The 26,960-nt window shown below is 50.3% G+C and overlaps 1 protein-coding gene across 1 annotated transcript in view; it reads right to left on the bottom strand.

Annotated features, from left to right (window-relative positions):
* LOC144115703 (bone morphogenetic protein 2-like) overlaps positions 1 to 26,960 on the bottom strand; it is a 396,927-nt gene that overhangs the window by 222,676 nt on the left and 147,291 nt on the right. The window contains exon 2 of the mRNA XM_077650176.1: positions 2,258 to 2,335. Within this exon, the coding sequence (XP_077506302.1) occupies positions 2,258 to 2,335 (78 nt within the window). The remainder of the gene's footprint in view (positions 1 to 2,257; positions 2,336 to 26,960) is intronic.

Genomic DNA, 26,960 nt, shown 5'->3' with positions numbered 1-26,960 from the left:
CTAGTTTAAAAATTGGAGGACGCTTAAGCTTCGTCTTTAAGAGTGAGACGCGACAGCGTGTCAGCGTTGCCGAGGAGTACACGGAACGCCATCGCCCGTTCGGCGCGACGCGTGGCCCGTTGGACAATTTAAGGAAAGGACGCCTGTCTCACATATCTCGGCGGACACCCGAAATGGGCCGTAATAATAATAATTGGTTTTGGGGGGAAAGGAAATGGCGCAGTATCTGTCTCATATATCGTTGGACACCTGAACCGCGCCGTAATGGAAGGGATAAAGGAGGGAGTGAAAGAAGAAAGGAAGAAAGAGGTGCCGTAGTGGAGGGCTCCGGAATAATTTCGACCACCTGGGGATCTTTAACGTGCACTGACATCGCACAGCACACGGGCGCCTTAGCGTTTTTCCTCCATAAAAACGCAGCCGCAAGGGAAGGAAAATGAAATGAACAATTGCTTTTAAGGAAAGGAAATGACGCCTGTCTCACATCTCTCGCTGGACACCCGGATCGTGCGGTAAGGGAAGGAAAAATCGATCGAGTGATCAGCTAATTAATTAATTAATTGATCAAATAACTAATCAATCAATCGACGATCAATCAATCGATAAATCAATTAATCAATCCATTAATCAATCAGCCCATCCATCAAGCAATCCCTCAATCCATCAGTCAATCAAACCTTAACGCTGTCGCGTTAAAATCCTTTCCCTTACGCCGCGGTTCAGGTGTCCACCGAGATGCGCCATTTTTCGCTCACGGCCAAAGACGCCGACGACACCGGCTTTTCTGCGACACGAGCTCCTTAACGCTGTCGCGTTAAAACTAGCGTGGGCGTAAGTACTTTCCAGCCGGGGCCATCAGGAATGGTCAATCGACGCCAGAAAAACAACATTCTCTATGTGGACGCCCGCTGACCTGCAAAGCGGACAGAGTGTAGTGGTACACGCGAACAGTCAGTTTCGAAAATTGCACCCAATCAACTTCCCCTGTGAATTGGTGACTGCGTTCGTAGCGCGTGGATTTGAACAACTGGTCAAGGATATTTTGTGTGCGTTTTTTTAACGTTCAAGGCAATCCTAAAATTTGTAAAGCCAATGCTGAATGCAGTCTAGTTCATCATGCAGTCAGTAGCAACCTGGACTCCGAGAACGCTAAACCAGTTCCGCGACATCATCCCATGCGTTTGACCGGTCTCAGCAAAGTGATGGACCAGCGCTACCTTCTTTGCATTTTGGCGGAACTAGCGTTCTTTTACCCTGAAAAATTATCAGCGAATGCCTTGACGTTAAGTATTCAAGTTATGAAGCGCTGCCGAAAAGCTCATGAGGCATCATACGGCACTCTGAGACTATTTACTGTTGAGTGCGATAACCCGATTTAAAAGAACGCCAGCCTTCACTGGTCTATTGCCGCCATACGAGCATCGCTCGCGGGTAATAAGTTTTCGTAAGTGATTTCCCGAAATCCACAAGGAATAAAAAAAAACGCTATGCCGCAGTTCCCGAACCAACCTCATCAGGCGAATTCTACTATTTCGCAAATGAACATAGTAGACCAGCGGACCCTGTTATGCTCTAAGCGTTATCAGCGCACTGACCTTATACAAATGCCACCGGCATCAATAACACTCAAGGCGGCTTGAGTCTGTCGCCATCATTTAAGAACCGAGGTGCGTAGTAACAGACAGTACATTCATATTAAGAACAACACTCTCCATCGAAATCATTCGAACGCACGCACCCACGGACTGCATTTCTCGCAGTTCGTTCTCAGTTCGAAACCCTGAGCTCGTGAGGCGCGTGTGTTTAGTAAGTCGCCTGAAATTTGCATTCAAAACACAGGGCTCGCCGAAGAAGGTGCTATTCTCGTCCAGCGTCCCACTGAGCCCATACATACGCGATGCTTGAAGAAAGGATGCAAAAGCTATGCCCACGTGGATAAAACTAGACTCCCCTTAGACCTTAAATTAACTCCTCTTTAGTATTGCTACGATCGCCTTAGCAGTACGGTCGCCTTAGATGACGATCTCTCCGAGTCCTGTGCCCAGGAAGCAATTTTGCCCTTGAGTAAAAAAGTTGCAGGGCGACATGCAGCGCACGGACAATACTCGCCAGCTTAGGTCGAATCACAGTTGGAGTGCAAGGCTTCAACGCGCACAAAAGCCTTTGACGATCTGGAATTTCTTTCAACGCAGTGTTTAGCTTAGCGTCCGTCATATATAGAGTTTCGATTCGAGCCTTTGTAGCATCACAAACTCACCCTTGGCGGAGCCGCCGCTTCCTCTGGTGGCCTTCTTGTCCTTGCTCCTCTTTTTACCGCGCTTGTTGTGTCGTCGCACTGCAAGGAGAACAAAAAAAAACAGCTTTTGTGCCATTCGGGACGCAAAACCACGACGTGTGCTCTGAGAACGTCGTTTTTGCAACGTAAGGTGATATATTAGCTAAATTTCAGATGGTCGCGTCTAGAGAGAGTGCGCAGAACGGAATCGTATGTCGGGGTCAACGCCCCGCCGTTGCACGCGGGCTATGAGGGTCGTCATAGTGAGGTTCGCCGGTGTAAATTAGACCGCCTGGGCGGCCTAAACAAGACCACCTAGGTGGGTGCGCTGACATCGCACAACGCACATACAGTCGTCTGAAACATTTCGCGGAACACGACACCCGCGGCCAGGATTCCGTCCGACAACCCTGGGATCACGAACCGAATGCCAGTCCCACTGAGAAGCCACAGAAGGTTTTAGTGAAGACTCTGAACGTCTTTTTTTAGGCAGTGTTTGGAAAGACTGTCGCTTGCAAAATGAAGCCACTGCACAAGACCCTAATTCAAATCCTTCGGCACTTGAATGGCTTAACATTTAGTAAATTATTCTGCCCTTATTACAACAAATAATGGCATCAAAAAGGCCACGTCACCAATTACTCATCAACTTTCATTGTTTGCAAACGTCCCTCAGAGCATGAGTCGGTTTGGGACCTTAAACCCTATATAAAACCAATCATTGTTGCAAAGCGCGCATCTCTATTCTAAAACTGGTTGATGGCGTTCACACCTTATGAGTGTACGTTTCGTGATTATCCGCTGTACGCGCATCCAGAACAAAAACTCAAGACATCGCTATTATACTTCTAACGTCCATCATTCGCGGTTCAGTGAGTGCTGATAGAGAAAGCGGTACCTGCTCGAAAAGCGCAGTGCCGACTTTATTTTAGTCTTCGTTCTCATGAAATACACCGCATCAGTACTTGATATCGAGAAACCTGGTACATCCTTTCCTGGTAACGGTTCGGAAAGCGCTAGCTGGCACGGAAAGGACACACACAAAGGACGCACACAAACACAACAGTTGACGGTTTCCGAACCCTTACGATGAAATACCCACTGCCCCCGTAGTAGCTCTTCTATCCTTTCCTGGCCGCCCTCCGGACGCCAGCTCGTCTTGGCGTCATCCCAGATTTCTCAACACGCCTCTAAAACGAGCGCCGCCAATGGCCTACAAACCAGCGCGAGCGCAACTCCCGAACAGTGGATGGAATAGGCCGTGGCTGAAGGAGGCGCCAGCGTTGCTGGGCCATGTGCATTGACGGCGCGTCAAATGAGGCAAACGTGGCGTTCTGTTATCGTTATCTCTTTCTATGCGTGCAAGGCGCCGACCGCAGCGGTCGATCAGTGCGTCGCCTGCGGCGTCCGCCCATCCGCGCTGTGGTTGCTCACACGGCACGTGTATGCGCGGCGCCTGTTTGCTCCCCGAGTTTCGAGCGCCGCTTCACAGGGAGGCTGCCGGGAAGACTGCTGCTGGTCCCTCGGGGTCTTGCGTCGTCTGGTCAGCGCCGCATGCTTACGCGTGCAGGGCCTGCCCGCACTTTGACAGCCCCGGGTCACCATCTCCTTTCTCTCTTTCCCGCCCGTTTCCCGCTGAGTTCGGCCTCTGGGCTGTCTCGCATCTTTGAGCGTTCAACTTACCTTCCCAATTTGAAATGTATGTGCAGTGCACATCTGCACGCTCCTTCGTAGTTCCTGCGGAGACGCGGGTAGTGAAGTTGCGCGCGCGCGCGCGCGCGTGCGTGTGTGTGTGTGTGTGTGTGTGTGTGTGTGTGTGTGTGTGTGTGTGTGTGTGTGTGTGTGTGTGTGTGTGTGTGTGTGTGTGTGTGTGTGTGTGTGTGTGTGTGTGTGTGTGTGTGTGTGTGTGTGTGTGTGTGTGTGTGTGTGTGTGTGTGTGTGTGTGTGTGTGTGTGCGCGCGCGCGCGTTAGGACTAGAGTTCTGGCGTACTTAAGTGCTCTAATTCGGAAATCATTGGTAGACGAAGGAACTGTTCTATATGTTGAGAAGAAGCCTTCTGGACCGGAAGTGAACTATTTCGTGGCCATAAATTTCTTAGCAAAATTTCTCAAGTTTCTGAAACTTACAACCTGAGCATAAAACCGCTACACTTCGATTCCTGTTCTCCTTCATCCCATCTTTGAAATATTATTATCATTGTTGTTGTATTCCATATTTGAATTATTATTACCAGTGTTGTTGTTCTTGTGTTGTTTTCGTCGCCTTCGCTTCCGTACCAAACCCGCCTCCGGTGTCGCAAAGCTCGACATGTGTTTCAAAATGGCGCCGCGAATCCAAGAAACCATCAATTCAGAACGCAAATGGGGCCCCTATGGTTTATGTCTCCGGAACGGGATTTTTCGCTCTAATAACCTCGTCAAGCGTCGCCGGAAAGGAGTAGGCTTGGGCAGGTTGGTAGTTCATTGCAACTCGGGAAGCATAGCGCGGGAAGAACGAATGCGAGACGGGACGCCTGTCCCCGGTTCGTCTTCGTCCTTGATTCTTCCCGCGCTATGATTCCCGAGAAGCGTCGGCGCTTTCTTCCCGGTCGTTCCGAACGGTTTTGCGCTGGTGCGCGCGTGTCGTAGGCCTATATGAACGGCAACGAGCGCCCGGACAGGGAGCCGCATCGGTTCTCACATCCTTTCGGTACAACGCTCAGAAACGGCAGCTCAAGAAACCCTGACTGTGCAGAACTGCACGAAGTGAAGGCGACGATTCAAGTCCGAGCGCCAGACTGCCAACGCGTGTCCCGCTGAAGCCTCGCCCAAGTCCACTGAGCGCACCTCAGGACCTCTGCCAACCCACCTCTCTCTCCGCCCTTATGTGTGTCTCGGTTGCTCCCATACGCACATCCACCTCGCTGCTCCGGCTGTCGCCGCGAGGAAGTGCGTTTCCTTCCTTCCGATGCCTCTGGGTTCGACCGGCTTCCCGTTACGCAGACTCGCGTCCAGTGTGCATGGAGAGGTTCTTTCCGAGGCTTCAGCAATGGCCTCGGGCGTCGAAGCTGAGCGGAGAAACGCAGAAAGGAGGCCAGACAACTAATCTTATTTATTACCCTCGGCCTCGGCGACGCAAGACCGTGCCGGGTGTGCGCGCTCCAGAGCGTTGACTTTGACGGGCCCGCCGAAAAACGCGTCGGCCGTTGCGCTTGGACGCGACATCTGAGAATGTTGCCCGACGCAGTTGAATGCGTACTGTCGATTCGCTCTGCTGCATGGCGATTTTTTTTCTTTCTCTGCCGTTGTCTCCGTCCCCGACCTCTCCTCTTTTTCTGCCCTAATTTCCTTATCGCCCAACCCATTAGCGGTGGCTCCGTAACAACCACGTCCAGCCGCTGAGCACGGCTCCATGCCGGCCGCGGAGGCTGCATTTCGAAACAGGCAAAATGCAAAATACGCCTGCGTACTTCTCAGACTTAGGAGCATGCTAAGAAGCTGGTGGCCGGAAATAGAATCCAAGTACGCCAGTAGAAGCGCTTTAATCGGTCCGTATCGCTTTAGAAGCAAACACGGGTGAAGTATCGAAAAAAAAAACAGAAGGCCGCTAAACTGCCTTCGAGGAGTATGCACTTCAGCCATGCGGCTGACACGCGAAGGCTGACTGTGCACACACCTCTGCTGCGAAAGCACAAAGCAGTAAAAAACTGCGTGGTGCGGCTTTTCTTCTTTGGGTTTCTTCCCCTATCCAACGCACAGGATGCGCCAGTGCGCAGGAGCCAGGCCAATAAAACACCCCAGGCGCTTTGCTACTGACAGCTGTGCAATACAGCTTCGATGTCTGGTTGCCCTAGCGGTGCTACATTACTATCCTTTTCATTCGCAGATGCGTACTTAGTTTACATACAACGGTAGGACGCGAGAGGATGTCAAATGGATGCCAGTACGCAGTGAAGTCTCGAAACTGCATTCTCACTTTTGGTAAAGATACGTTTGGGGCAGCCCACAACTATCACATCTCAAAAAAGGATAGGGGAACATGCGCTGCCAAGGTGGCACTGCAATTGTTCCATTCGGTGACTCAAAACTGCTTTTGTCAGCCGCTTGGGCCGCTGCAAACGCGAGAACACATTCTGCGCGATTAGATACCCGCGTTTGGCTAACAGCAGTCATTGCCTAGCTTCTCTCGCCGTAGCCCAGATAGCTGACGCACGGCACGTGCGCCTTCGCCAGAGCGCGGAGGCTCACGCCAATAAGCGCCTGAAGGTGACGCGGAAAAGAACTAATAGTACTACCCAAAACTGCTTGCTCTTCTCGCTAGGCAGTGTGTTATGGCGCTGCAATCGGCACCGCAAACTTCAGCGCAAGTTCCCCATAGGATTCATGGAGGATTGCTTCTTGCCCGTTTGCCCTGTCTGTATTGGTGGTTATTTCGAGGTCATGTGCGCTTTTCCCAACGTCCACTCAGCAGGCACCAAGTGGGAGACAATCGTTTGTTTCCGCAACGTGCAGCCCGGCTGACATGTTCATGCGCCGCACCTTTCTCATCCGAAGCTATCCGTCAGGGGCAAAAATAATCACCAAACTCTTGCCCCTGCGGTAATGCGAATTTCAGCCATGTCCGGAGTGGCGGGCAATGATTATTCAACTCGGAATGTTTAGTAAGTTTGGGTGCGGCTGGGTGTTGCGTTGGGGGCAGCGGTCTTTTGCTTCCGTAGCTCGAACGGATCTTTTCGTCGCTGTCGTTCTGCACACTGCAGCGTCACACAGCACGTTCAGTTCTGACGAAGCGGCGTTGGCAGCAGATTTTTATTAAGTCCTCGTCACGACCCTCGTGACGTCATGAGTGACATTTTGGGTTAGGACCAAACAGCGTAGCGCGTTGCATTGACGTCGCGATGTTCTGACGAATCAGCGCAGCGCGCCGCACCTGCTTTCTCTTTCCCCCTCACACTCCTTCATATTATAGCGCTAACACTGCGCAACCGGGAAACATGGTCTTTTTGTTTGAAAAGAAACACTTTTTGCTTCTTTTCAGTTAACAGCTAAACACCCAGCGCCCAATATCCAAACCCGGACTGAAGCGGTTAAAATATCAGTCGATGCGATCGCCGCTGTGAAAGGGACGTTGAATGCGTGCATGCCACAGCCGCCGCGCGTGACCTTTGGGCCGACCTATTCGCGTTGAAAGCCGCTAGCCAGAACTCGCTCCGTGCAGACGCCAGTGGGAGCGTGCGTTGTTCACAGTCCGGAGTCTGACACTGCGGCCCGCCAGTGGCAGGCCTTGTTTGCGCAGAGGCTACACAAAGGGTCCGTTCTTGCGGCACACAGCTCATCACGAAGAGTAGCGCCGAGCTTCATGTCGCTCACGAGGGCGAGACGTGCGCATGCGCACTCGAGCAAAGGACACGCCTAGAGCTTTCACCCGCCAACCGTCGCCCTCTGCTGACAGCAGAGGGGCCTCAAAACGTGATCCCTCTTTATTTTTTATTGTTTCTGTAGCCGTAACAAGTGTGATGAACCAGTTTCTTAAAATGGCCCTGGGTCCACACTGGGCATGAGGAGATTGATGCACAGACCCCAAAATGATTTTGAAGTGATTTAATTAAAGCATCTGGCTCGATGCCGCTTACGGGACAGAAGCTGGGCTCGTCGTCGCCGGGGCTGAGTCAGCGTGGTGTGGCACGGGCTCGATGAATGGCTGGTTGTCTGCAGCAGCCGAGCTGGGAGTTCCTCGTGGCTGTGCTGCCCTCGTTCTCGGCTGGACGTTGGACGAGCTGCCAGGCGTGGAGGCGCGTTGGCGAAGGTCGAACGTTAGCGTCGGCTAGACCCCGGGCTCAGGTCAATGCGCAGCCCCAGTCTTCTGCCTCGCTCCGTCTCCGGCCCTCTCGTCCACTCGCCCCGATCGCTCTCGAGGGGTGCATAATGACGGGGACACTCAAGCGTCGTTCGACAGGGCCGTCGACGGTTACCATATATGGTCATGTTTCTCCGCCACAACCAAATATGGTCATGTCTCTCCGCTGCGACCCGACGCCAGGACGGCGCGGCCAACCGTCTCCAGGAAAAGTCACTGACCGGCTCGCCGTGGCACCGGTGCATGTGCACGAATCGTCACACAAGCTTGAAGGGACACTTAGGAGAAATTGAGGTTGGCCTCTGTCGATACATTACCCTGTATTACTCACAAAGACGCTATACTTTCACTGGAAACGTGGCTTTTGTAATCTATAGAGACGGCCAAGATATGAAATACAGCTGTCGCCCCCACCGGCCAATTTCGCAAATCAACTGCAGAGCGCTGACTCGGTGCGAGAAGTAGCCGTCACAACGAGGCGACAAGCCGGAGGAGCGCACCCCGGCATATGCTGCCACTCTGGTAAGGCGCCGGCGAGCTGCATTTTGGGGGGATTTCAGAAGCAGGTCGGTGCTTTGGACTGCCGGAGCACTGCTTCCCGTATCAAGCCGAAAGGTTGGAACACCGTTCCGGGGACACGCTCGGAAGACCGCCCTTTGTAGCAGGAATGGACGCGGCCGTTAACAAATATATCGCCGCCAGTGATACGTTCTTGCGCTAGCTAACGTGTCCTGGGCAATCCCATCCCAGATAACACGTTTTGCGCGCATTGTGAGTGCAGAAAAGACGGAGATGCGTGTTGGTGTAGGAAAGTTGGACGAATTTATAAAACAAGAAATTCCAGCACTTCCACCCAGCCGGGGGAGTACGGTCAACTCAACGACCACTGACTGACCAAAGGCTTCCCTAGTCGCAGCTCGAATACGCGGATGCAAGCCGAAGATGCAAACCTCGGGTTGCCCGATTCGGCAGCGATCGCGGCAGTGGTGCCCAGTGAAAGCTGGTGGGAAAACGTGCTTCGCTTTACTTTCACCATTTTAGAAGGCAGACACTGGCGCAGTAAGCACGTGTTTCATTCGGGGGAAAAGAGGAATCCCAGTTAGAGCAGTGGGGGAGGTTTGTCTGTCTGTCTGTTGCTGCCAGGAAGAAAGAAAAGGAAAGTGCACAGGCCTGCCGACTGGCTCAAGCCGAGCCACCATCGCTACCACGTGCAGCTAGTAGGAGAGAAAGACAGGATAGAAAAGACGCGCGGTGTAATGACCCAGGCCGATCCCGGAGGCAGAGCAATACCGGGTCAACCCGCGGCACGCATTCTCGCGACGATCACGTGGTTCTCCTTCCAGTCACTTTGTTGCAGCATACTCGCTAACATCAACCTGCTGGCATCAACGCTGGCCCGAACCTTAGCCAGTCCCCCACAGTCATTGTGTGTCATTTTCCACTTGAAGACAAGAGAAGCACGTCACAGCACGTAGTGCAACAGGACAGCAGGATCCATTCTTCGTGAATTCCCGTTTTCAGCTTTCTCGCTCACAAATACCGACACAGCCCACTGCTGAAGCGGTGCCGGCAATGCTGGCCTGAAATAAACTAACGTCATTACGGCTATATGTTTATGCGGAAAGATTTGTCTGGTTTCTTTGCCTTGTGCGCCTCTCAGCCTGTGCTGTTTGACTGAGTATAATGGCACTAAGTAGTACGCTTGAATAACTGGTACTCTTTCAAAAAAAGTAAACCGGCTGTATAATTCTCTCTGAGCTGCTTACCCCGCCGAAATTGCCCCAGTAGTGAAGTGCTTCCTTCGGCAGAATGTACAACTGCCTGCGCGCTCTATCTCTTAGAGCAAAGGGGGTAGGAGGACGGTTGCTTTCCTCGTTTGTGCAATGCCACAGAGCTGTATGCTCACCTGCACCTCGAATCTCTCGCAAAATGCGCTCGGCGCCGATTTCGCTCAATGAAGAATAAAAAGATCTTCTGAGTGCGAGTAAGAAAGTGAAATACCCGAGAAAAGGTCTGCCCTTCTACGAAGGCATGGATTTGAGTACATACATCACATCATATTATTACCTTAAAGACCACCAATTTGGGGGTATTACATAAGGGGTCGGTACAAGTATAAACGAAGAAACTTGCGCACAAAAATATTAGCAGTTAAGAATGGATGTTATACGTTAACGTTATGAGGCCGGAGCGGGAAGAGTGGGTGAGGGAACAAACGCAGGTTAACTACATCCTAGTCGAAATCAAGAGGAAGAAATGGGCTTGGACTGGGCATGTAATGCAAAGGCAAGATAACCGCTGCTCCTTAAGGGTAACGGAGTGGATTCCAAGAGAAGGCAAGCGTAGTAGGGGGCGGCAGAAGGTTAGGTGGGCGGATGAGATTAAGAAGTTTGCAGGCAAATGGTGGGCGCAGCAGGCAAAGGAGAGGGTTAATTGAAGAGACATAGGAGAGGCCTTTGCACTGCAGTGGGCGTAGTCAGGCTGGTGATGGTGGTGATAATTGATGAATGTTATACAATGCATCGAAATCACCACCGCTTAAACATAAGCGGTGGTGATGCATGATCCGCTTGAACCTAAATCCGGTTAAACCTAAGCGATGCACCGCCAAACGCCAGTCTAAATGCATCACACTGAAGTGCTACTACGGCGTCAATGTGTGGGAAGAGCGCGAGCGCAGTTGCACGATTGGTTTTAATGCAGTAAATTTTGCAACAGGACTCCATTTATCTCCGTTCACGACGGGTGAACCTAAACGTATACCGTGAGTCGTGAAACTGAAGATCTGCTGTGCGTACCTATTGCCTGCACTGTTTTATGGTTCTTTCAAACAACAATCTGTGAATTACTGGAAAGCTGTATGACTGGGGTTCCCAAAATGCACGCAGGCAGAAGCCACGAGACTGAAGTGCACTATCCGTCCGAGCGTTGCTGAAGAGGTAGTGCTTCAGTCTCTCAATTGGTATTTCCGCGCTGCGATTCTCCGCTCGGACGGAACTGTTTCTCTTCTCTTGTGTTTCATAATAAATGATTGTGTCAGCACTTCAAGAGAGTGTGCGCTGCACTCTGATTTAGCAGGGGTGCGGCGATTCTGGAAAAAAGGAGCGAGATGTATACTCCGTCTAAATGCGTTCCCGGCAATTCTTTACTTTTAAGAGTGCATGCGATTCCGTTTCTGTAGAAAATCCGACCCCTCGATGCCATTGGTGACATAAAAAGTGACCTTTTCCAGAATAACAGCAACACGTGTACCCACTTCAACAAAAAGAAAATATTAAACAAACACTCCCCGGACCCCGGCATCGCCCCGCTCTGCAGCAAATGAGGTGACAGTGATTGCTGCTCCTCTGCCCTCAGAAGAACTCCTCTACACGTGTGTAGCTGCCAAAGCAGGACGAATGCACCGCAAATTTAGAAACAAGAATTACCCCGTCACAGCTACGTTCAGATTTTGCAGTGCCCCTTGTTAGATCCATTTCATTTCTGCGTTCTAAGCCACCGACCGTGCTTTTCTAACACTCAGTTTAAACACCCTGGAGTCACCCGAAGGTCTACGGAGCGAATTTCTGCCAAATTTTGTTCTGCTACAAAAAAAAACGACAAAAAAAGGCATGAACTAATATGCGTAGGTTTCATGCGGTGCGCATGAGTTGAGCTCAGTCGATGTGGCGGCAGAGCTTTATGGCGGCGCCAAGCAAGCCTGCAAGAGCCCAGACGCTATACTGAGTCAGCAGTTGCGAACGCGGCTGGATAGAGCAAAGAACGCCATGCGCGCACGTGTGCATGCGCGGAAAAAGAAAACGAAGAAAACAAAGAAAGCCGAAGAAAGCGTTGCCTCTTAAGGGCGCCATATTTGGGAAATAATGTCTAGAAACGGCGCGAAGTATTTTTCTCTCGGGACCAAAGGAAAGGCACAAAATGATGCCACAACGTAGAAGCGATAGTGCTGAGAAGATTAACACAAAGCCGAGGTCAAAAAAGCGACAAGAAAACCGCTAGCGACCGGATGCCGCGGGCTCTCACTCAGAAAGACGCAGACGAAATGGCAAGTAATAAAAAAGTCTGCTTACTCCGCTAGAAAGGAGGAGACAAGTTGAGAAATTTTTAAAAATGAAAGAAACCCTTTGTGCATTGTATTGTGAGTTTATGCGAAGGCCTTGTACGTGGGCGTTCGGTGGAATTCGCAAAGACGGCGAAATTTCCCTCGTCCCTGCTCTCCCTAGTGTCTGGCACAAGAAAAACAGGCAACAACGGCGGTTCGCTTTAGCGTGAAGTAAACCTAACGAAAGTCTCAATATTTTTACGTAAGAAACACGAAATCCACTTTTGTGAAACAAAAGGGGACAAAGCATAAGGGAAGCATGCAAGTTGGAGGCTCACCTGTCATCGCGAAAGCACGCTATAGAGCTACAATGTGGCCACAATTCGGCGAATATTCGTCGCGTTTCTGGTTTTTTTTAATTTATGAATATTTCACGAACCACCGCTCGGTCTTCATGTCCAACATTCTCGGACAAAATTTTGGACAATTGTGAAATTGTAAGATACTGCAATGGAAATACTGAAGTTAATGGTCCATTCTCCTGATACGTAGCAAAATATTTCTTTTAAAGTGTTTCCATCGATCGCATCGAACAGTTAAGACTGCCTTAGAAAACCAATGGGGAACGCTTTTGACGATAGCAACAATGTTAATAGAAAAAAAAATGAAAGCCAGCTGTCAGGTGTATGCGGGTGTATTGAATTGACTACTATAGTGCAATCTTACATTATATGAAAAAAACTCCGTTCATAAGCGGTTTCCGGCTTAAAAACGGTTTCGTCCAGAATTTTCGGGTATGTATATGCTATTTACAGGGCTAGATTTGAGGCAACCACTAGATTACGATTACCACGTCAGATTTTATTAAGGGCCCTACCGGGTCTGGGCCCCCGGCGTGTTTTCGCATTTCGCCGCGGTCGGAATGCCGGAGCTGCCGAAGCAGCGCGCTGCCTCTCGGTTCACCCTTTCACGCGCCCGTTAACACGCATAATGTTACGCTGGGCCTATGGTACGCATTATACATGCTGCGGAAGTGCCACATTCTATCAGTTTCGTAATTCCGATATTCCAGGAATAAGAAACCTATGGAATGAACCAGTTCTCTTTGCTGAAGTAAAATAGTGGCGGTGGTTTAGCTTTGGTTAAACCTGGAGTGACGCGATAGCTGCAGCTGGCCGAGTGGAACTTGGTCACGTGACCAACCACGTGACGAACCACGTGATCAGCCGCGCCGCCGGCAGCTGCTCCGCATCACGTGACCAACCACGTGGCAGCATGGTGGATCAGCCACAGGGTGGCAGTGCCGCCATCGCCACGGCCCCGCCACGCCGAAGACTCGGAAGGCTACCGTAATGTAGCTATCGATACAAAACAAAAGCTCTAAAGGTTATGTGGGGCATAATTGTTTTTGGTCAGTCCTGCTTCCCATTCAGCTTCCATGAGTGTAATCGCGTGGACGAAAGATTTGTTCATATGCTTTTCATCATGTTATTTTTACCCTTGTTCGAGGTTTTCCTTTTAGCCAAAATTGATTGGCCTCATTTTTGTCCTTCGTACTTTGTTGATTACGTTTACGAACTATCATTGCTATAATCCCCCTCCCGGGAATAGTCCGTCACTGGACTGAGCAGGTATGCGCACGAATAAATCGAAACAAAAGTTTTCGCAAATAGCGGGAGACGGTATCGGACAGTCGAGCGCCAGCATATAGTGGTCTCCGAACAAGCGAAGCGCCACTGGCGAAATTTGCACACGAAACCGGAACGACAAAACTGGGAGTGGGGGGAATGCCCAAGCTCAGGGCTCAAGCGTGTGCCCAACTGGGCGGCACAACACGTTCACGTGGCCCGCCTTTACGTTGCCGACAGGGAAAGCCGAAGCTTGCAACACGCGTGCGTTTCAACACGCGTCCCATTACAGCTCGACTCCATCGTCCCCTTCGCTTCCTCGCGTATAGCGCGCGCGCGCATCGCCCGAGGATTTCGCTGAGCGAGCGATTCGCACCGGCACTCAGCTGTTGTAAAGTAAAAGAAACAGAACAGTATCGCCTCAACTCTCGCATAGTCTGAAACGTTTCCCTGGCCTTTTTTCTCGCGTTCTCCCCCGCAAGCCGCACAAGGTTGCAAACGGTGCGCGGACTGCACATGAGACGGGGAGTAAAAGCACCTCAAGAAAGAAATAAAAATCGCACACGTCCTCCCTCAACCAAACCGGCGATCCTTTCCTGATTCGGGAGTTTCCCGCGTTCGTGCATCGCAACACGCGCCCGGCCTATGGCCTTACCTACGGACGGTCGCTTGGGTTGGAAATTGAAAGAATAAGAAGCCAGGAAAGAAGGGGAACGAGACGAGACGGCGCCGCGAGCAAGCGCTCCCTCGCTCGGGGACTGCAAATCCCAAAATGGAGGAATCCTGTCACCCGACGAGGCGCGGGTCGTATTCGGCCGGCCAAGGTATATATGTGTGCACTCCCGGGAGCCTCTGCGTGCGCACTTTTCTTCGACCCTTCCTCTCCCCAATACGTACTTCGCCAAACCCGCACGCCAAGTCCCGCTGCATCTGCTCAGGCGATCTGGGCAGTCCTGTAGCTGGTTCCCGCAAACCGAGCGCTTCCTTATGCCAGCGTGCACGGATTGCGGAAGCGAAGACGAGGTGGAGGGGCGATCCAAAGTACAGTACAGAGCTCACACGGGAGGACGGCACTGCTGACAGCTTATCCAGCGCGGGCGTGGTTACGTCACCCCTCCTACAGTTACAACCGCGCCTCCCTCAAAATCACTCTGCGCTTAGCCGTTTGAAAAGAGGAAAAATGAAAAAAAAAACTACAAATGCCCGCATTCCTGGCATCGAGGCAGCTTTTTCGAGCGATGCAAAGAATTTACTCTTCTCCGAACTCTGTTTTGTGTTTCTTTTCCTTTATTTCATTCGACTCGGCAAAGCGCTACAGATAGCGTTTTCCAAGCATTCACAGTCGGTTAATTTTTGCGGGATATGTATTGTTTTGTTTTGTTTTTTGCGTTAACTGAAACAAATTTCAACCGAGCATGATCACATGTCTGTACAGCAAGCAATTTTCGTCATTGGACAGTGGTATTTGAAATAGGGTAAGGAGCTAAACACTGAAAAATAAAGTTCTTCTGAGGACAAGTGAGTGAGAAAAAGATTTAATGCGCTGAAGAAATCGAGGTTGCTTGGGTGGGCCCTCATTCCAGGAGGCCATTGGCTTTTGCCGTCACTCTTTCCCGGTTCACTAGGCAAAGCTGTCTTTTGCGCGGATAAACTAAAGAAAAAAAGTTCACCGAATTTGCTTCTTTGTTGTCTTCATGGCTATGTGATTTCAGAAGTCGAGAAATACAAAAACTACGCTATTATAAAAATACAGCATGCATATGCTGTATTTTTATAATACCGTAGCTATATAAAGGAATACCGTAAAATATAATATAATACCGTATAATATGATACGGTAATATACCTTAAAATATAAAAATAGCGCATAGATTTCGTTGACTGGTTGGAGGAGAGGAGGAGGACGAAGCTTTATACACTGCATTTTTTTAAATGGCATTGTTTAAGCTCATGCGCCCTAGCCGAGCCCTTGTGTTGTTTTCTTTTTTTTTTTTGTTGGATAAATATTCACAGACGGTCGCGGTGTAAGTTTTGCCAACTATACTCCCTGCTGCTTTAAATGGTGACCGCAGCCCCGCCGCTTCGTCTTTGCAGTCGCGACGGCAGGTAGCCATATTTGCGCGTTAGCACAGGGTGTTCTAAAATGATCAAAATCGTGGTCACTCCTGACACCACCCGGCTTTGACGCGGAGTCCGCTTCATGCATCGCGCGCTGGCGGTGTGTGAGCACCGTTGTTTGCACATGCGCAAGAAAACATGAAGGTGAAAAGAGAATGCCCCTTATTAACCAGTTCCCACCTTTTACATTTGACTTCCAGCAAGACCCGACAAACTTTCAGCGGAAAGCTGGTACAAGTTATTTTCCGTTTTAAGCTGTTCTTTTTGTTTGAATATTTTGCTCTCTTCAATAACAATAATAACAGTGTTGTAATGACGGTCATCGAACTGGGAGTTACAGCACCATATTTGATAGAGCGTTGACACTGCTAACGGCCAGAGATCTCCGCATGCAGTAAGCAAGAGCATCGGAGTCTCGTTAATTGTTGTTGGCTCTGAAGCGATGGGAGCCAGCTGTCATCGTCCTCTTACTTTGGAGCAGGCCGCTGGTGCTTTCAACTTTGATTGGCTTCTGCACTATATTAATAATGAATATTTATTTAATGTCAGCCCACATCCCCCCATTGCGCTTGTTACCGCCAGGACACGAAGTGGGCTGGCCGTTGAGAACAGAAAAGCAAAACCAGCGCTGAAGGCCAGTGCAGACTAGCAGCGCCATAGAAACAACGCCCAGGCAAACGCGGAACAGGCGAGGCGTTGGATGTGTCTACTTCAGCGGCGTATCGCCTCCCAGTACCTCCACAGGCAACGCTGCAGGTTTACAAGCGTCCGCGTAGTACATGTGTATGGTGAGAGCTCCTGCATGTCGCTTTTCGTTTTCAAGCTGCATGGAACCAATCAGCGGTGGCAGTTCCTTCGCTGGGAGCCGCCGAGTGAGTCCGACAACACCTACGGTGTTCGTATTTTCATTTTTCGCCTCTTTGAATCATTCTTCGCGTTGACCAGACAGATTGGCCGAGAACTACAGGAGACCAGAAGCGTTATTTCGCCTGAGGCAAAAATGCGTATAATTGAACGCAATACGACAGTATTCAAGAACGCAGTAGAACGCAGGAAAAGATGCAACACGTCACAATTGAACAAAGTGCAAGCATATGTATAGAGGGCTTGTTCACTGCCACGGACGACGAACAGGTCCGGTAGCTCGATAATGAAAACAATGGAGCGGTTTGTTCTACCATGTTGGCTGGACGAGAGACGTCGCGCAAACAAACTAAGTACCGCTCGATTTTACCAGCTGATATGCAAGGAACGGCGCGCGGCAGCTCTGCACGCCGTCCACGCGTACCCCGCCACGCTTAGCAGCACGGCACGAAAAGGGTGGGGAGCGGTTTCGGGATGCTGCTGGCTCGATCCTCAAAACCCAGGAGCCGCGGTCGTACATATAGAACAGGCCGCTCAAAAAAAAAAAAACACACACACACACACACACAGACGGTAAACGGGCGCCTGGAAGACAGAAACAGCGGACGGCCGCCGCCATTGTCGAGCGCGGCTTTGTTTACATAACCCATGCGTTGGGCCGCCACCGCAACTGGAGCAAGCGGCGTTTATCTCGCTAACGAGATTAACGCCAACGCAAGCCTCCATTCCACTCCCTTGCCCTCCCCCACAAAAGCGGCGGAGGGTAAGCTGGCGCAAAATGAAGCGGGTGGGATACAGGGCAGCGCGATAAAGGAGCGAGGGCTTCGGTTCAGCTTTCGCGGGAGGGGCAGCACAAACTCCGCGCACAGATGAGACGAGAGGAAAAAGGCAAAAGCCGAGCCAGGCTACGCGCGGTCTCCTCGGGCTGAGATGTCTGGTGTACAGTCTGGTCCAGTTAGCATGGACGAATAGTTTAGTACAAAAAGATAAATTTACTGGTTGGATCTACGCTATGCCTTGACCATACCGTGTACTCCTGAAACGCACCGTGCTGTTCGATGTTTTCATCTCATGCATACACAAGGAACAACACAAGGAAGGTTGTCACTTAAAGAAAACTATGCGCCGATTTCGTTACGTCACTTGTAAGCAGGCAGCAATGACGTAGAGTGTGCGATATGTCTACTTCAATGTTTGCCTGTGTGTCTCGGCGCACGCATTTGTTTTTAATTTCGTTTACTTTCCTTTTGTTTTACGCATTTCAAGTGAGGTCAGTCTGGCGGATTCAAGGAACGAGGATGCCAGCATTGGTACAAGCATAGTTATAGATACTTTAGGCACGCGACCAGCCAACCAGACACACAAAAACTATGATATACGAAGAGGGGGGCACGGATAATACAAGCACGTGCTAGGGAGGTACGAACGCAACCAAGGACGCATGTCAAAGGAAGACACTCTTCACATTCCAAAAGCATAAAAAGCTACAACCATTTCAAGGAGTCTTTCTTTGGTCATCTCGTGACGATATTGCGCATTCATTAGCCGGTAAAATTTTTCTATCGCGCGATGTCTTTTGTATAAATATCTGCTTTCCTCATTGGGCTTCGGCTGCGTACGAGCGAACCTGCAGCCAGTTTTGGCCACGCTGTGTTAGCAATTGCTGTAGCAATAGCTTGGGGCTGACGTGGTTGCTGCGACGCGCGTACGCACTCTACACAGAGAGGAGTATGAAGGGAGTAGGGCACTCTCTTTTACAAAAAGCAGTGCGCTAGACGACAGCTTACTCTCTTTCTACTCCCACATTCGTGTTTAGAGAGTATTTTCTTAATTTTTTTTCCTCTATCTTTCCCTATCAAGTCCTTTCTGCCCGCAATGATAGAGGCGCACTTGGAGATGATCATTTTCTGGTAGTGAGGACGAGCGGATGACTGGACAAAAGCTTGCGGAAAAACAAAAAGGTATATTGTAGCCCTTGAATGCAGTCATACGTTAAAAAAACGAAGCTTATACTAGTGTATTGATAGTATTCGCTTCGTTACGCCCGGTTGTTTGATCGTCCGTTAATAATTAAACTCTCTATAGGTTTGGTTTATGGGGGCTCAACGTCCCAAAGCAACTCAGGCTATGAGGGACGCCGTAGTGGAGGGCTCCGGAAATTTCGACCACCTGGGGTTCTGACGAGCACTGACATTGCACACAACACGGGCCCCTGAAATTTCGCCTTCACCAGAATTCGACCGCCTCGGCCGGGATCGAACCCGCGTCTTTCGGGTCAGAAGCCGAGCGCCACAACCACTAAGCCACCGGGGCGGCAATTAAACCCTTTAGGTATTGCCTCGAACGCACGGGTGCCATACTTAGAGCTATACAGAGCGTGGGGAAAAACGTGAGGAAAGGCCCGTCAACACGTAAACTTACTGTAATCACGCTATAATTACAGGAAACGTCGCGCTAGTGCTCGCAAAGAAGCAGTGCGACGACTGAAGAGGAATTCTTTACGCTTCTAACTGATCACAAAACTGTTGCGAATGACAACATTGTAGCCAGTATACCTTCTACGCTGACCGCCTTTCTACGAGCGCAGTTCAGAGCCTCACTGGTAGTACAGTCAAATGTAACTTCATTCATTGCGAAAAATAGTTTCCCTACCAGCAATCAACGTAAATATGCCATTCGCGAGCTTCTTTTAGGTTAAACTCGCAGATGCACCACAAATTCCGCCTAATTTTGTTAATTTTGGATTTTTTTTTCACAGTTACAAGTCAGAAAACACTAAAGTGCCTGACATATCCTGCACCTAACTGCGCATTAGTGATAGATTTTAATGCGCTCTAAGAAGCTTGCGCGTCGTAATTAGCGTCCCGTCCATCAGTCCAACGCGCATACATAACCGGTAAGATTTCTCGCAGAGATGAGGGAACAAATAGTATTGCCTGTCATTCTATAGATTGGGGTGGATTGCAAAGTTCTGAGAATAATAAGCGCCCTTCCGCACCGCTTACGCTCGACGGGCTATAGCACTTCCCGTCAGCGTGAATTAGGGCCCTCTGATCGGGCATGGAGTAGCAATGGCGGCATTCGAATACTGCGTTCTGTCCGACGCATGCTGGCCGACTGCAAAAGTGTGGAAGCCGAAAAAAGTAACTGAGCCGGTGGAAACTAAACACATGCGACGCCGCCCTCGGCGATCTTGGCGCGCGTCACCTGCGCGCTGGGAGCGACGCAAAAACACGAGCCTTAAAGCTTCTCCTGCATGCTTCACTTATTTTTCTTTTTTTCTCGCGGTACACAACATACGGCAGGGCCCGGGGTCTTATACGATCCGTTTTCGCGCCAAACGACCGGCCCAGCCCCGGCGTTTTCTCGTTTGCTCTGCTACACAACCTCACCCCACTCTCTCCAAACAACCCCTTCCAGCCTCTTGTTTCAAGCCCGACTATTTCGTACAAGAAACGAAAACTTGCGCCACGAACTCCCAGGGGCAATTTGTCACCGCAAGAGTGGTGGTCGTGGCGGTTGTGAGCTCTTTTTTTTTTATCTCCCCTCATTTTTGGATCTGCGCGTATACTCTCCCAGCATGCCTGCTTTCTTTCTTCCAGAGTCCAAATATTTCTCCGCCACCGGCAGCGCATTTAGATGGTCCCCGCCCATGTACTTCGCTTGTGCGTGCGTGCATCAGTGCTACTCTCACACACACACACACACACACACACACACACACACACACACACACACACACACACACACACACACACACACACACACACACACACACACACACACACACACACGCACGCACGCACGCACGCACGTCGCAGAGGCGCGCGCGCTCTAACAGAGAGACCGGCAAGCGAGCGCATGGGCTGCCTCCGCCGCCGCCGTGCGCTAGCAGTCATATGTCTCTGTCAATGGCGGCTGTCGTTTGCTGTGAGGGCCCCATAACGTCGGATCGCTCGCCTCGGCCGCTTCTCCAGCTCTCGGCAGGCAGCAACGCAACCTAATGCTTCCTCCGATTTGGGTTGCCTGCCTCTGCCAGAGAGCGGTGCCGTGCGGGCGCCGGGAGCATTAAGTTTGAAGTAAAACTGGATGGGAAAGGGGGAGAGGCATTCAAACAATAGACTCCTACCCTGGCCGCGGGGAAGCGCGCTCGGAGGAGGCGCGGGATGGGGAGCCGGTCGGTTTCTTCAATCGAGTTGAAAGAGCTTTGCGGTTTAGGAGCGAAGAAGCGCCCGAGAAGCAGCTGCCCACAGCCGCCCTCCTTCTCCAAACGGCGGCCGTTTCAGCGTCGCCGGCTGACGAAAAGATGACGAAGAGGGTTTCGCAAGTTCTGCTCCCTCGCTGCGTGCTCAGTGGCGCTGTGTAAGCGCCGCGCGGTTAGCCGCGGCTGAGGCAGCTGGAGAGGTCACCCTCTCGTCCTCGTCACGCGTCGGAGCCGAGTAATCTGGTTTGGACGGCTGTTGGTCTCCTTTTCGCTCGGCACTGTCTGGGCTGCAGTTTTAGCGGAGAACGAACCTCGCGTGCGCCAACGAAAGTGTAGTTCGCCAATGTGATGCCGTTAACTTCTTCTATAGTCTTCCTATCCGCCAAGAAAAAGAGAAATAGCGAAAATAAAATTTGCGAAGAAGACGCAAAATTATTACGCGCGAACAAAAAACAATCCAACAATTCACTCGTTATGTTGACATGCACCATTTTGCTTTTTCTCGCTTCTATGGCGCAGCCACTCGACTCTTGTCGAAGCTGTCCAATTTATTCCTGTTGAGTTCGGCCAGGGCTGTAGGTCGACGGTGTAAATTATAAAGCATGCGATGGTAATTATTACATCTTCAGTGTACAGACAGGCTGCTATTTAGTGACGTTCATCGGTTCGAAGTGTCTAAAATGGTGCGTATATAGTGAGCAGTGCTATGCGCAATTCCTGCACAAATGAAACAAGCACGAGCTGACCGCTTCCAGACAAAACTTCGGGGTACGCGAGATAAGATACACCGCCCGCCTAAAAAAGAAAACAAATGAAACAAGGTAGGGTTACTTGGATCTCGATTTATTAGTCGCTGACCTCGACCCCGTAAGTGTTTCGGGCGCATTTCCGAAAAAATAATAAAAATTGAAATTCAGAATTTCATTGCATTGCAATGAACATGCCACGTATGCAAGAGCCAATTCCAGTAGGGGGAGTGTACAGCTGGAGGCTAACCTGGCTCTTTGCCCTTTCCCCAACCCTACTCTTCAACATACCTCCTTCAACCACCTGTGCAGGTAGTACCCACACAGGCACCCCGATCATAGCTGCTCGCTACACCTTTCAAGGACATGGCCCGGATCCCCAGACTCTTCCTACGCCCGTGCCGCCTCTCTACTTAGGCCCGAGCTACAGGCGTGACCGCGAGTGCACCGGTGAGGACGCAAACCGAAATGCAAGATTTAATGCAGTTAACGTAAGGCTGCTTCGAAAGAGGAACGCAATGCCGAGAATTCTTTCTCACGATGTCCTTTTCCTTTTTCCGTGCCTTTCTATGATTAGCCTGAACGATTTGTTTTTTTTTTTTTTAATTTTCCCGCAATCCAGGCCGCATAGATCGATTCTTTACAAAAGCTAAGTGCCATGGAATGTGTCAGAGAAACACAGTAGTAGCGAAATCCCGCCTTAGGAGACGCAGATCGGTTCCTTTCAGCGTACATTTTTACCGGTCACGCCCGTCAGTTCTAGCCTAAGCCCGGCAATATATCGCGACAACACCCCGCTCCTACCCTTCCGTCTTCGAGATGGGGAAGGTCCCCTGTCGCTGCCAGCACCATGTCCACCCGAATCGCAACAATGGAGCATCCAGCGGTCCGAATCACCGCCTATAGCGGACGGGCGCTTTACTTCGAGCGCGCACGCACGCACGCAAGCCCGTTCGCGGCTGTAGCATTGGCGACGAGTCGCGCGCCGCTCGTTCATGCGTGGATGCACCCGAGCGCGAAGCGAAGCCACCGAGCGCATCGCTGCTCGTCGCAGCCGCCGGTCACGGCTCGCCGCACCGGCCGCCTCGAATCAACGGAGGTTTCATCTCAGCTCCAAAGCAGCGCTCCCGAATTTCACTTGCAGCGAAGGGCACCACGTTTGGACTTCAGTTGAAGTGGATTTAATCATTTGCGAACTCCTAAAGCGTTTACTTGAGGACTAAGTGCTGGTCGACAGTTCAGACATGCGAAGAGTTGGCGAAAAACGAAGACATGGGCGAACGAAGTCGAGCTAGACATATGCAACAGCCTTGCAGTCGCAAATTGCTAGACATGCTATTTCAAGAATTGCGTATACGTCCTGTGCGCCTTGCCTTAATATCTGTCTATTTACAGTGCTGCTAGTGCCAACGAAGCCGCTGTGGCAGGGTGGCATTTACGTAAGTAAACGTGGTTTGCGGTTTATGGGGGTTTAACGTCCCAAAGCGACTCAAGATATGAGGGACGCGGTTGTGAAGGGCTCCGGACATTTCGACCACCTGGGGCTCCTTAACGTGCACTGACATCGCACAGTAGACGGGCCTCTAGAATTTCGTCTCCATCGAAATTCGACCACGGTGGCCGGGACCGAACCCGCATCTTTAGGGTAAGCAGCCGAGCGCCATAACCACTCAGCCACCGCAGTGGCGTAAACATCCATTTAAGTGTCAAAGTTAACGTACAACAAATCGACTTTTGAATGGATAATACACATGGAATAATGAGCACATGAATAGAAGTGAAGAACATTAAACGTGGAGAAGCAGACTTCACATGCCATGTTCAGTGCGTGCCTGAAGCTAACCTACGCCATCGACTGCAACCCACACACTGTCAAGGGAATTTCGCTCGACTACTGAGCGTGGAAAGGAAGAGTATTTGAAAACATCTTTCGTTTTTTGAAAAGTAAGGAATGCAAAACAATTTCTGCGTCTCGTAGCGTAACTAGAAGAAAATGAGGCTTACTCATGAGTGTTGCTAAAAGGCAACACTTGCCTTTACCAACTTTCAACAGGAAACGCAAACACGCACTTTTATTTCTGTCTGAAAATGCCCATCATACTTTCTCTATTAATTGGGTGAGAATAGGCGTAATGGAATACTGAAAAAAAAAGCGTGAGTACTTTCTTTTCAACCCTTTCCATTTTATTGATATTACCAGCAGTAAATGGATTTCATACCTTGTATGCTGCCGCAACCAAAAAGAGATAAAGCGAGATATTCCATGTGATCATTTTTACCTTCCTTGTTTGTACTTGTTAACCTGCCTGGATTGCCTTAGTTATTTCACATCCACCTACACCGGTTGGCGATCGACCATCACTCGGCAGCGGAATGTCACACCGCAGCCAGTGTTCGAACCTGCTTCGCAGGCGTAAAATACGTACATTATTGCTATTATTCGTTATTTTACTGTTGGAACCCTACCCCCGATATGCAATCAACATTTCCTTAAAGTTTAAGCTTCACCTAGAACTTAATAAATAATGGCTTCAGTGAGCCCAGCTTTTATTAATTAATTCCTTTTTTAAATGCACAACTGCATAATTCTGGGGCTATTCATGACAGAGTTTAGCGGCACCAGTTTGGAGTCCGCACAGCACAGCTCACCAACTACGGGCCATGGAAGTCCAAGGTTAACATGGATACCAATAAACACCAAGCATGCCTTCCTATATTTGCGCGTACATGACGACACATAGCGTACACCGCTTGCATGGTCGCGCAGGTAGGGCGCTAGGTTATGCACGCCGTCCAGGCAAGCTTGGTAACATAATTAGGTTAGGTGGAAGAAGTGGTCGGCGAAGAAGTTAGCCTCAGTGGAATACATGGGCTTGTATGGAACCTTCAGCAAAGGAGAAGACCAGAGCAAAGTGGGCCGTACTCCGTCACATCCACGATTTTAAGTCCGCGCACAGTGGAAGTAGACAGAGCGCAGTGTTATCCAGGCGAGCTACAATTAAGAAGAATACGAAGAAGGAAAAGAAGGAGCAGTAAACGATCAGCAACTGCCGTCGGTGGGGGAATGCACCTGCGCAGTAGCTGCGCCAGTCGTTTCACGAGTTTACCTCCAAAAATATTCACCATTCAGCTCTCATTCCTTTCACACCACCTGCTCTCTATTGAGAAAAAAAAAAGGAAAGAAATTTGGCACAACCTTCCTCTACAGCCTCCTTTCTGCAGTATACTCTATATCCCAACGTTAGCAAAGTTAAGCGATTAACGATGCGACTGCATACCTGCACTGCTTTGCTAGCCATGGTGTATTACTGACAATGTGCCCGAATATCGGGATGGCGTCGATGCGCACACACGTTCGCGGCGTCGTCGCGAGTCGATTAAAGCCGCAAGGGCTGAGCTCCATCGAGCTCTTCCGACGCCCCTTAAATTTTCGATCGCGCCGCGGCCGAGAAATCAGAAGGGCAGCAATTAGGAAGAAGCTAGAAACAGTGAAAGCAGGCCGAGCTCGAACGAAAGCACCCCCCACCCCCTCCCCATTCAAAACGAAGATAAAATAAGGGCACGAGCGAAACGAAGGAGCGAGACGGGCAAGTGAACAAATGGAAGCTAAGACGAGTGAGCCAAAAAATTTTTGTGGGACGAAAGGCCAGCGAGAGAAAAAAGAGAAAAAATTGTAGTTGGGGAAAGAAGCGACAGCGATGGGCGGTGCGCTCGCAGTGAAGATCGAAGAAGGACCGGGCGGTTCTCGGACGCCAGAGTGTTAGAGGGGCACAGAAGGAGGAGGAGGAAGCGCCAGATATGTAGGAGGAGGGGTGCCGTTTGAACACGCCACGTATAATTACTATTCATAGCCGTTCCACAGCCGCCTAGCTGCGCCCGTCGAGGTTTTTCCTTTTGTGTCTCCTTCAATTTTTAATCGCCCTCCCGGCAGGCGCCCGTGTACCGCGCACCACTATATACCTCTCCATAGATCTGCTTTTTTTTTTCTCCTCTCACTCTTCCCGGGCTCTTTTTCCACCGCTCGGACTACTCCTTCGTCGGCGCCTCTGGTTTTAATCGCATCATCGCCGTGGAAGCTCCAGCAGCAGTCTTTCGCGTGTCCGTTTTGATGGAATTATCGGAAGTCCGGCCGTATTAATTAGAGGGCGCCTTATCGTTCTCTGCGGACCACTCCCACCGAACGTTTTCGTTTATTATTTTTTCCTTCGCCCCGAGCTTTGCCGTGCAGCCGCTTTGCACTGCCGTGAAGCAGGCGGCATCACCCTTTGAGGTCCGCGCTCGGCACTAAACTGCCCTAGTGGGAGATGCGCGCGCTCGCCCTCGTTGCCACTTTATTAGTGTTTGTGTGTTCCAGTTGGTATGACCGGACATTGCGGGGCTACGTAGCAGCCTTCAGCGTTACGGCAACACTTCCACGTCGGACATGATTAAGGTGTCGTGTTTTTTTTGTTTGCTATTTGTGTCTTGTAGCATGATAGCGTTTCGCGCTCCGGTCATTTAGAAGTCCGTGCTACTATTGCTTTGGGGGTCATAATGGTTGCACTTACTAGTGGTTTAAGTTGATTCTTCCGTCTTAATGTATAGATACCACCGCTGTATTTAGCTTTTCGTCGCTGCCTGAACAGAAAGTGAGCTAAAGTTTCACTGCCAGCACAATGCTATTTCGCTCCACCGTTCTTCTCTGAAATTTGTTCAGCTCACTTTCTTCAACGTGACTAAGTATTCGTCTGCATGATTCCAGACTTTCAGTGCTGCAAGGCACAGATGTCGCTTAAACGTCAGTGATTTCGGAGTTGTATTAACAGTAAAGAGTTGTAACAGTAAAGATTCTGCTTATGTAATTTTTTTTTTCGTCTAGCGTTTAGTTGACAGCCGGTGCTCGCGGCGTCTGCCATCTCTTACCGTCGCGTCTCGGTGACTGTTTCTTTTTCCATTTTACACTTTAGGTCATCATCAAAAAGAAGAAAAAGAGTTGGCACCAAGAAAGCGTCTTGCGGAGCGCATGACGCGACCGCATTTTATTCCGACGACTGACCGCCTTTATAGGCGAGCTGGAATAGATGTTATTTTAGTTCCTACGAGACATTTTTCGATGCAAGAACATCCACGCTTTTGGCATCGCAAAAGTAACTGCCCGATGAGGTGGGACCCACATAGGTCCCAGCTTATTATACGCACAGATGCGGCGAGGCTGCGCGAGCTCCAGTGTACTCGGCTGAGGACGTTGTTTTGGCAGCGTTGGCGTGC

This window comes from Amblyomma americanum, chromosome 1 (assembly GCF_052857255.1).
Source record: "Amblyomma americanum isolate KBUSLIRL-KWMA chromosome 1, ASM5285725v1, whole genome shotgun sequence".
NCBI classification, from domain to species: Eukaryota; Metazoa; Arthropoda; class Arachnida; order Ixodida; family Ixodidae; genus Amblyomma; species Amblyomma americanum.
The sequence above is the reverse complement of the archived record's forward strand: the minus strand, read 5'-3'. Positions and strand labels throughout refer to the sequence as shown.